At 32.1% G+C, this 11,940-nt stretch overlaps 2 protein-coding genes across 2 annotated transcripts; one reads left to right on the forward strand and one right to left on the reverse strand.

Moving 5' to 3' along the window:
* Positions 1 to 100: 100 nt before the first annotated feature.
* LOC115990525 lies at positions 101 to 922 on the forward strand. The gene has a single exon (XM_031114351.1). The coding sequence runs from the start codon at positions 101 to 103 to the stop codon at positions 920 to 922; it is 822 nt and encodes a 273-aa protein (XP_030970211.1).
* Positions 923 to 1,440: 518 nt separating this feature from the next.
* Positions 1,441 to 6,876, reverse strand: LOC115992259 (GDSL esterase/lipase At5g45950). The gene is made up of 5 exons (XM_031116359.1): positions 6,517 to 6,876; positions 5,664 to 5,794; positions 5,316 to 5,549; positions 2,797 to 3,043; positions 1,441 to 1,863 (listed from the first exon to the last, which is right to left on the reverse strand). Exons 1-5 carry the CDS (start codon positions 6,863 to 6,865, stop codon positions 1,673 to 1,675), a joined length of 1,152 nt encoding a protein of 383 aa, XP_030972219.1. The 5' UTR covers positions 6,866 to 6,876; the 3' UTR covers positions 1,441 to 1,672.
* Positions 6,877 to 11,940: the final 5,064 nt, after the last annotated feature.

Raw genomic sequence — 11,940 nt, forward strand, 5'->3', positions numbered from 1 at the left:
TATTTGGATCATATTGGATTAAATGGGCGGGTTACTAATTAAATGAGTTGGATGGGTAATAGATAATTAATTTATATATAAACAGGTTATAAATGAATAAATGGGTAATTACATACCCAACCTATTTATGACCCAACCCGCCCATTTGCCACCCCTATTCACAGTTAAGAGTGCCTATTTTGTCGCTATTAAACTCCTTGACACAAGGGATGAAGGGGAATGCTCCTTTGGAGATCCAAATGACTGGATTTGGAGGAAAATCTGGTCTCTAAAGCTCCCAGAAAAAATTAAGATTTTCTCTTGGCGTGCTTGTGTGAATGGCCTTCCCATGCTCACAAATGTGGTTGCAAAAGGTATACAAACCTCTTGTGTTTGCCCAATCTGTGATGAGGAGCCTGAAAACCTTATTCATGCTTTAATCTCTTGCGTTTTTGCACTCTCGGTGTGGTCCCTTTGGCAAGACTGCCCCATTGATTTGCTGCTAAATGCGAAAGACTTCAATGATTTAGTGCTCCAAATTTGCTCTTCCCCGACTGCCTTACACCTTGAATTCTTCTTTGCCATCTCCTGGGCAGTTTGGTACAACAAAAACAAGCTTATCCATGATGAGAATGGTCTGCCGCCTATGCAAATCTGGGAAATGGCCAAGAACTTGGTTGAGGATTTTAAGGAGGCCTCCTTGTTGGACTTTACCCCTCTGCCGTCTCCTCAAAATGGTTGGGTTGCTCCCCCGTCGGGCTATTTCAAGGTAAATGTAGATGGTGCTTCTTCCATTGATGGCAGCGGAATTTCTGGTGTCGAGGTAATCATTCGAGACGAGATGGGTGAGGTAGTCGCTGCCCTTTGTAAGGCTCTGCCCTTGCATTACCCCGCCGAATGGACGGAGTTTTTTGCTTTAGAGCATGGTGTACTCTTGGCTTAGGAGATGAATATTTCAAAGGTGATTTTCGAATCTGATGCTTCCTCGGTCATATCAGCAGTTTCTCAAGCCTGTAATGGTGGCATAATGGGCCACCTGGTGCAAAGCATTCAGTCCGTAAGGCCCTCTTTCTCCTGCTGTTCGTTCCATCAAGTGAAAAGGGATTACAACAGGGCCGCTCATGAGCTAGCCCAATTTGTTAAATGTAATCAAGCTTCCAATCTCTGGAATGGTGTTATTCCGCCCCTCTTAGTTCACTTAATTCAATCAGGCCTAGGATGATTATGTTAGCTTTCGGCCTCTGTTGTACTCCTTTTCTTGTGTAATGAAATACAAGTTTCTCCTCAAAAAAAAAAAAAAAAAAAAAAAAAAAAAACAAAGATCAAACCCAAGAAAAAGGCCACGAAAAAAGTTGAGGCATTTTCCTGTACAAAACTATCGAGTACAGGTGACAGATTGATGATCATACTTCATTTTAATCTTTATTCATGTGGCAGATTGTCCTAGAAAACCATGGATTTAAATGGTTTTTTAGTGTTACATAAAAAATAATAAAAAAACAGGATTGGGCCAGTCAATGTAATAACATTTGAAAAATAAAAATTTAATTATTTAGTTTTCATTCTAGAATACTTCGGATTGTACAATCAAGTCCAATATGCCTTTCTCAATCCAAAAAAAAAAAAAAAGTACAATATGCCATACATAATTATTTCTAAGAAACTCAGAACCAAAGACAAAAAATTTATGTCCTTAGCTTAAGAGTTCTGCACTGAGAGATTTCAAAGCCTCATTTGCAATGATCTTATACATTTTCTGGGTTGGATGAACAGCATCCCAGAATACGTATTTTGTTGGATCAGTGCATGTACTTAAGCCCTTGCATGAATCGCCATATTCTACAGTTCCTGTGCCGCAACACCCCTTTGAAGTTTCGTCTATATCTGCAAATGTTTTTTAGAAATATTATTTTGTTTCTCCAATTGTGTTTCAAGGAAACTTCAAAATAATAATAGTAATTGCTTAGCAAAAAAAAAAAAAAAATGATTACTTTTTTATGCTATACTATGTACAAACTGTTAAGTGTACTATTTTGGCATCATATATAAATCAAATTTTCCTACTAAAGAAACTCCCAAAATAATACTTAACATGAATAGTTTATTTATGTGACTATTTGTTTCCTACTTTTAAAATTTGTCTGAATGTGTTATTTTCTTTCTTCTTTTTTCCAATGTTGTATAATTGAAATTTTGCACAACAAATAAAATAAATTGATGAAACTAAACTCAATGGAATATATTGAAGTTGAAAACAGATTGCCTTAGGCATAGTTGGAATCATTTCTTTACTTATTATTGTTTGTTAAAAACTTTTATCTTTTGATCCTAAAATATATATATATATATATATATGAGCAAGACTTAGATACAATACTTATATGTTATTTCTTAGGTCTTTTAAAATTTTATTATGTGGATTTTTTCTCATAGAATGGAAGTATATTTTTTAATTAAATAATCACATAACTGAATCTTAAGAGAGAAACTTAAGAAACAGCATCTAATGTATTGTACCTAAGTTTTGTTCAAAAAATATTATCTTTTTATTTTATTTTGTTTTGTCTTAGTTTATTTTATAAATTTAACAAAACTAGTTTCTTAAAAAAAAGAAGTAAACTTTTAATGTTTTGTCACACATTTAATATAAAAACTAACAAAAAAAATTTATATTTTTTGTTAAATACTGTACTATTCAAAATAAACTACAAAGAACTACATTAATTACGAATATTTTTAAGAAAGAAGAGTTAATGAGAAAAAATTCCTTATTTATGAATGTACTAACCGTTTTCACCAAAAAAAGAATGTACTAACCGTATAACGTGGGGTTGTTAACTGCATTGTCAATGATAGAATATGCATCAACAAAGGCAATTTTCATTCGTAATTTGGCCTTGAGGGTTGAAAGTTTTGTCTGTATCTTGGAATTGAATGAGAAGGCTACTTTATTGTAACTTTCCACGCATCCTGTCTTCTCCATTAATGTCTTCACAAGTGGCATACACCCCAATGGTGGGACTCCAACGACCACCAACCTTGTGGCCCCTAGTCTATGCATTAACTGCATTTCAAAACCACCAGAAAATATTTAGATCATGTAATTTGAAAAAAAAAAAGATAAAGAAAAAAGAACTAGAAGAAGTCAATATAAGAGATAGACGTCATAAAGAAAAAAAGCACGCAATATGGTGAATTTAAATTAAGGTTTCACCTATAATTTAACTAATCATGTAAACTAATAAAACACTTGTTGCTAAGGTTCTTAGGGAAGATAGAACTAAGTAACAATCAGTCTAGAGTTAAATCTTCTTTAAAAAAAACCATAGAGTTAGAATTTCATCCACAAAAAAATTTATAAATTTTTGAAGTGACATTATGTTTTAGCGATAGATAGTAAGGAAAATTTTTAGTTTACATGTAAATTTACATTTGTTTAATCTATAATATAGGATTTACATTTATAGTACAATATAAACTTATAATTACCCAAATAATAATGTTATGTCCATGGTTTTGAAAACCGAACCGGACAAAGAACCGTTTTTTTTAGAATTTCCGGTTCAACCCCGGTTTTTGACCGATTTTTGGCCGGTTTTCCGGTTCTTGACCGGTTCTTGACCGGGTTTGGGGGTTTAAACCGGACCGGATTGGCTTCCGGTTCCCGGTTGAACCGGCCGGACCGGCCGGTCCGGTCCGATTTTTAAAACAGTGGTTATGTCAGTAATGGATTTATGTAAAAATACAAAATAATTTGTCAATTTAACCGTTAAGACCTTGTTTGGTACACCATTTTAAATACATGTTTTTAGTTTTTAAATAATATTATATGTATTTTTACAAACTTTTTTACCCACACGTATTTTTAAAATAACTGAAAACTATTGTTTAAACACAAATACCAAATGGGCCCTAAGAAATTTATTATAAAAACTGTTGTGTTTATATGACATTACTCAACTAAGTAGAACCTTCGCACTTTTCCCATAGAGAAAAGAGACCATCAGTGCTCTTATTCTTTTCTCTCTTTTTTTTTTTTCTTTGTTTTTTTCTCTTTTTTGCTGAATAACACATTTTATTTACAAAGAAAAGAGACCAATCACTTACAAAACTAAGGGAATGGGAAGGGATATATTTAGCCTACACCTCCTTCCACAAACTCAAAAACTACAGAGAAAGGGAGAGTTCCAAACTTGTTACAAAGTTAGAGTTTTTGAATAAAAAAGAGGCATTCCAACATACAAAAGAATTTAGAATAACACAGGTATCTTCTATATATAATAGCACTGATGGACCAATGAGGAGTTGTAGATATATGGATTTAGGATATCTTTTATTAAATCTTTTATAATAAAACGGGCATCTTATTTCATTAAATCATCCATACATTATATAATAATTTTAAGTGAGATATTTTCTTGTTCTCTCACGTGATTTTACTTTAATCATATATATAGCATTTTTAGTAGTAGTAGTGAAAATTTTAACAATAAAATCACACAATCATTTTAACATTTAAAAGTAAATACAAATTCACCTAAAATCAATTTAATAATATATTTTTCACAGCTATTATATATAAAGCATAATATAAAAAATAAACTTATTGATTTTAGACCTATGGAAATAAGTTGGTAGGAGAAAAAAGATAGCTGGATGCTTAGAGATACTTTTAGAGATAGAGAATAAGTGCTAGTGAATAGATTTATGCATGTAGAGAGAAAGAAAGAGTGATTTGATTGAAGGATTGAAAGACTTTTACAAGGGGGGGTTGGGTGTGGAATACTATATACTATATAGATCACTTTAAAATATTTCAATGGGTACGAAATATTTTTTATTTTAAATTATATATATAATTATATATAGTACTATAGTAGCGTATACTAGAAAACTATAAATAGGAGGTCTTCTCTCATTTAGAGCCTTAATTAATTGCCTAAATGAACAGAAGTATGAGCTAACTCTAATCTTACCCTTCCATTATCACAACAACAACAACAATAATAAATTAATAACAACGATAAATCAAATCGGGAAACTATTTCATAATTAATTATCTTGTTGCATTCTTTATTGCTCAAAAAAGAGGAATAATGTTATCCTTTTTATAGAAGAAAACAACAATAATAACAATGTTATAGTCTTTCTTTTTTACATAAATAACGATGTTGTATAAACACAAAGGAATTTTTATTTTATAAAAATTTTAATGAACCCTTAAAAGGATATCTTATTCAATATTTATGCACGCGAAAGTACTGGTAGTCTGGTACAGTGATACTCAAGCTAATTATTGATTGTAATTCTCAAAAAAAATGAGAGAGAGTGATAACCTCAATGTCACGTGACATGCAAGAGACCAAGTAATCCTGGTACTTTTCCACTTTGAATTGCTTGGAGCGAATAGGTTGCAAGTAATAGTTCTGCAGAAAGTCGTTTGTGCCCATACTCAAAACAAACACAGCATATCTAATAATATCAGTTGCCTTCTTCTCACCCACAAAATTTCTCATATGGATTAGATAATGCATGAAATACTCCAGCTGATTGGAAACAGAGAATACATTCTGTTTCATAAAAATTCAACCAAAAAAAAAAACAGTAGAAACATGTTAGTACTCATAAATGGACCTTTTTCTAATGGCGACAAGTTTGATGCAAGTGAGAAGGACTTTAATTACCGAAAGGTTAGCAGTAAGATCATCATAACCAGAAGCAGCTGATGCAAAACTAACACCGTGTAGCATATCTTTTGGCTTTAAATTCGGATCAAGAAAAGCTGGAACTATTTTTGTGTAACCAATGGCCTCAGCTGAAAAGATTATGTGGAAATACATACTAACAATCAAATTTAAGTAATGGCTTTGGCAAAATAAATGTCACACAACAAATATAGTAATATACACAACAAGATTCATGGCCATGAAAAGTAAAGTTTTCAGGTATGTATGATAAATATACAAACCCAATTCTGACAAGAATGTTAACTTATTCTTCACATAATGATCTACGGTCTTACATAGTATGAATCTCTGTGGCATTACGATCAACTTATAAACATGAGAAAATGACAGTACAATGAATTTTAGACTAGGAGAGAACAGTGTTATTATTTCACTCTCAAATCTCCAATTAAAATATTTACATAACCCAAAAAATAATTAATATAACGAAGCAACAACTCTGATTCATCTTTATAAGCCACTTCTTTCTTCCTAGGCCATCAGTCACACACAAATGACAATATCTTTTGACCATTATTATTATAACAGTGTACTGCACTAGCCTGAAAACTAAAATGGCTTCCTCTTTTGAGCGTATTGGAGGCACCAAATTAAGAGAGTCTACATCCGCATGAAACTCACTCTTCTTTCCAAAAGTAATAGGCTCCGAAAACAACACAGACACAGTAAAAATTCGAAGTTGTAATAGAAAAACATATGATTACAAGGAATAGTTAGTTGCTCAAAGAGCTCTGAACACGCTATTGTTAACCAAACAAAACAAAAACTTAGTGCAGTAGCAGTTAATTACCAATGAAATCTGTGGCAAGTCTTCCATTACTAAACCTTCCAGTGGGGCGGCCATCAAAGAAGTCCTTCCCATAAGGAGGATAGTTGCTCTTCACGGTCGTTGGAAGAATGTTGTTATTTCCAGGATCAACACTCGAATCTCCAAAAACTAGGATACTTGTCACGTTATGTTGAGCTGCCAATAGCCTTACTTGACCAACGTGCAGAGCTCGTGAGAGCATTGGCATCAAAGCCAATGCCAATAGCATCCCCAGAGTCATCCTCATTGAAACCGACCAGCCTTTGGTGAATATGAGATAGCCAGAGTCAGCTGAGAATAATGTATTGGTACGTACTGAACTTCTGCGCATCTTAAGTAGCCCTGTGGAAATAAATGATGCTGGTAAGAGCATTTAACACATGTCTGAAAATTTTGAATGATTGGTCCGTAGCTTGAAAGTCGAAATTGAATTTTCTTCAAAGTGAACGGTACTGGAATATTCTGGTTGAGAAGTCCATCTGCTTAGAGTTTCCATGACGTTGCATCTGGCCAGGGGCGGCTTGATGCATTTGGGGGCCTAAAGTAAAAATTGATCATCTTATTTAGATGCAAAATTACTATTAATTAACATGAACTACATAGAAATTTTTTTTTTTTTTTTTAATTTTTAAGACAAAAAAAATTTGACAAAATTTTTCATACTTGTTGATGTAGTAGATTGATAGTGGTAAGTAAAACAGTGGTGTTAGTGGTAGATTTAGATGAAAACTAGTAAAAGTTTGCTAATTAAACTCTTATTATTATTCTTTTTTTTTTTTTTAGAAGTGCAACATTCACAATATTTTTTACAACAAATCCTAGATTTTAAACTGTTTTTTGTTTTTTATTTGAAAATATCACTATAATTATTTTTTTGCCATCAACAATAGGCTGTAATAACTTGCTACTTAGCATTAGTTGTAAAAATGTTGTGAAAAATATTGTGAACGACGTTGCATTTTTCTCTATTTTTTTATTTGTTTTTCATCTAATAAAAAAAATTATTTTATTTATTGATTATAAATAATCCTATTGGTTAAAATTTAGGGGCCTTTTTTTTACTTGGGGCCTTAGGCGGTTGCATTTTTTGCTTCACCATAGAGCCGGCCCTGCATCTGGCCGACTCAACTTTACATTAGTTTTAGTGCATGCTAATAATCATGGCTCATGGAAATATTGGATTTGAACTTAATAATTGATGTTTGAAAGTGTTAAATATTTGTTATGATATATTTTATGTTGAATATACTTGAATAAATTCGGAAGTGAGAAGCATAAAATAGAAACACAAAGACACTAGGGTTACGTAATTCAGCTTTACGGCCTATGTCCATAGAGAAAACTTTTAAGGATTACATATTTATTATATAAGAGTATAGTATAAAACATTTGTTACAATGAATCATAACATGAATATATATAGTAGACCAAAACCTAGACTAATAGACTTCTAATACAAGTAAGAGACTTGAGTTACACACAAAGTAGAATTAGGCTTAGGCCTATACTAATGGGCTAATATATCTCTAACATCCCCTCTTAAACTCAAGATGCAGGAAGATTAATGAAACCTTGAGATTTGATAAGGTTGAGAAGATCCCTTGAATGAAGTTTGGCTCTATGACGGTGGTTTGAGGAAGGTAATGGTCTTATAATGTTGATGCGACTTCTAATGATGACTTGATTATATCGAAGAGTTTTGATGGTAGCAGTGGGAAGTCAAAGAAGATGAACATAACGAAGAAACACCGAGAAAAACAAAAATTGCTTTTAAACACATCGTGAGAACAGAAAATCATAGTCACAAGAAGGTGGCTCTTATACCATGTTAAATATTAGTTATGATATATTTTATATTGAATATGCTTGAATAGTTGCGGAAGTGAGACGTATAAAATAGGAACACAAGAACACTAGGGTTACGTGGTTCAATCTTACGGCCTACGTCCATGGAAGAAACCCTTAAGGGTTACATCTTTATTATATAAATGTGTAGTATAAAACCTATGTTACTGTGAACCATAACATGGGTATATATAGTAGACTAAACCTTAGACTAACAGGCTTCTAGTACAAGTAGGAGATTTGGTTTGCACACAAAGTAGAATTAAGTTTGGGCCTATACTAATGGGCTAATATATCTCTAATAGGAAGACATATGTACATTACTAAAATATGTGGTCTCCCCCATTTTGATTTTTATCCCTTTAATTTTTTTTCTTAAAAAGGTATTTAATATTTAAATACAGAAAAAATATCATTTACTCATTTTTATTCCAAAACCCCTGAGTCACGACAAAATGTTTTCCTATTTTGAATGTTTGTTTGTATGTAAAATGTTGTCAAACTTGTAAAATATTTTTCATTTTATAAAAAAATGTAAAACATTTTACCTATAAAAATTTGGTAACACATTTTAGAAAAATATATAGTAATTTCCTCTCACCCCATCTGGTAGCTAGTTCATTAGTTTGGTGGGCTAGGCCGTCGATGTTGGCAGTCTAGTGGCTAGAGCCGCAGCTCCAACAATTAGTGCTAGGGGTCCAATCACCAAAACCATTGTTCAGATGATTGGTGCTAGTGATCTGGTCACTTGAAAGACCATTCTGGTGGTGGTTGTCAGAGCCACTGTTAGGGAAAGGGTAACTTAATTAAAATAAGTTACTCAACGGTAAAATATAAATTTTATTGTATTTGTTATACTTGGGGTTTGTTTGAAATTCGTTTATTTTACTGAAATTGAAAACTTTTTGCTGAAAGTATTGTAAATAAAGGTAAAAGTTAGCTAAAATAGTACAGTGAGACTCATAAATAGTACCAAAAAGTACAGTGAGACCCATAAATAATAGCAAAAATAAGTTGAATAGTAAAATAAGTTAACTTTTTAATGCCCATGAGAATACTATCATTTCTTAAAATTTGTGAGGGTCACTAATATAGTTTCCTGAAACAGTGAAACCATAAATAGAAATATTGATGTATTTTTTCTATACACACAAGTTCTATGCATTATTTTAGTTTTCAAGGATAAGGTCATTTTTGCTTCCATGACAAAGATATCTCTCAATCGGAAAAAGTGTTTTATGAGACAATCTATTAAGACATCTCACTCGCAACATATGCAATTTGCAACTGTAAGGATCACAAGTGTTAAATCTCCACATGCAGCGTCTGTTTCAGCTCTCCCATCTCAGATCCCACAAAGTGCGCGTTGCAGGGAACGATAGCAACAATAAGGGTCAAGGGCCCTTGAAGACTATAATTGCTTAATTAGCTAGCTGTTGTCTCAACAAAGTCATATTCATTGACGTTGCTATCTGTACAGATAAAAATCAAGGTCTCAGCTTCCAACAAGGAGAAATGAATTTTGTTTCTTTGTCTCTTCTTTCAAATCTTTTCGGTCAGATTATGCAATAAATTTGGTGTTGACTTTGTTCCTACAAAACAATAGCATGCATACCCACAAAAGATCCACTTCAACCACCGCCCTACTCCTCGATAAAGGATTAAAACACCTACATTACATATGTGACCCCATGCATGTTACTCATTTTTGAGTTTGGCACACTGGTTGGTAACGAACTTGACCCAGACCAACTCCCCCCCCCCCCCCCCGCCCCCTGTTTTTTCTTTTTTCTTTTTTTGCTAAAATGAGTAGATATATTAATTTTAGCAACAAAAAAAAGTAGATATAGATATTAAAACAAAGAGGCACAAATATTCAGTAAACTGCAAATTCAATTGGGTCCAAACTCCAAAGAAATGGGGCTCGGGCTGCCCATAATTTGGCAAGTTGTGCACTTGTAATATAGTGAACTTGAGCTATTTACACAAACAATATGATTTTTGTATGATGTCATACAAAAGTTTAGCATATGTGTATGCAAAATTTTAGTAACACAAAATTTTTCACAACTTGTTCCCACAAATATGATGTGATAGAGTGTGATTGATGAAGAAAATATAATAAGTCAATTTTTATGTGATGGTTAATTACTCATAATCTGCCACATTAGAGTTGTAGCAAAAATATTATGGAAAAATTAGTGATCCTAGAAATACTCTAGGTATATAATCATGGTTTTTTCAAATTATCTTTGTTGACTTTCAAAGAATGGTTTAATATAATCATATATATTAAACAACTATGATTTTCATGAATCATTGTTATGATTAATGAATAACGATTATGGATTATAAAGGTTTGATAATATAATACACCAAACTCCACTCCTTGTCCTTAATTATATATATATTCCTCCACATACTCCTTGTCAATGGCGCCAGAGGAGCCAATATTTGATGACTTTATGGGGGTCAAAATTTATAAGTAATATATATCTCTCTAAACACTTGTAAAGATAGTCGGTATATATAAACGTTGTGCACACAGGCATCACATGTGACTTATATATATATATATATATATATATATATATATATATAAAATACTTAGAAAAAGCTAAAGCCTACTTCTTTAGTGAGTGTTTGGACTGCATTGAAACAGAGAGCACGTTTACGGACTGCATTGAAATCTGTGTTTTGCTGAAAAAATGTGGGTCCCATAGCACTATTTACGGACCTACAAAAATCATCCAAACACAGATTTCAATATAAATTTGGTCCCATAGTACTATCTACACATTTAAAAATTATTTTGTTACAATGTTTTCAGTTTTTAGCAATAAGTTGTATCCAAACAAACCCTTTGTTAATTTGAGAATTATATTTTCACTACTTCCATCTTGATCACGTGCTCTCATTAACTCATTGTAGGACAATAGTAAGTTCATAAATTGTAGAGGAAATGGCCAAGCACTATATATTTCCCTTATTATGATTCAAGGTATAAAGTAGAGATTCCGCCATTATCTTCAGGTTCATATTCAATTGTCCACAGAAGCCAAAAGGTTGGGGGGAGTGTAACTGTATGTGTTATCTAAATATGGATTTGTTGTAAACAGTGAACTCATATAGGAGTATATGTCACAAATGAGCTTTACTTGAAATGTTAGCTCAGTTCGCACAAAAAATTCTGTTTATTTTAATATAAAGACTTACTTTTTCTATTTTATATATTTATTTTTAAAAATATCTTACATTAGATTATCTAGTTTACACCACATTTCATTAAAATATCAATTTTTCTTGATTTTTTTTAATTATTTCTCTTTCTTCATATACACAATCTCCATTCGTCCTCTTTCTCATTCATCCATGAATAATGCTAGTGTAAATTTATACCATTAGAACATTAACATTAGTTTATCTAAATTTTTATGTCTATTTTAGCATAAAAATCATTTTTTGTATAAACAACTACTTTTACAAAACACTCACATAAGATCATCTATTCTACCTTCCATTTTATTTAAATACTCATATTCATTCTTTTTTTAATACTAC

Source organism: Quercus lobata, chromosome 5 (assembly GCF_001633185.2).
Source record: "Quercus lobata isolate SW786 chromosome 5, ValleyOak3.0 Primary Assembly, whole genome shotgun sequence".
Taxonomy (NCBI): Eukaryota; Viridiplantae; Streptophyta; class Magnoliopsida; order Fagales; family Fagaceae; genus Quercus; species Quercus lobata.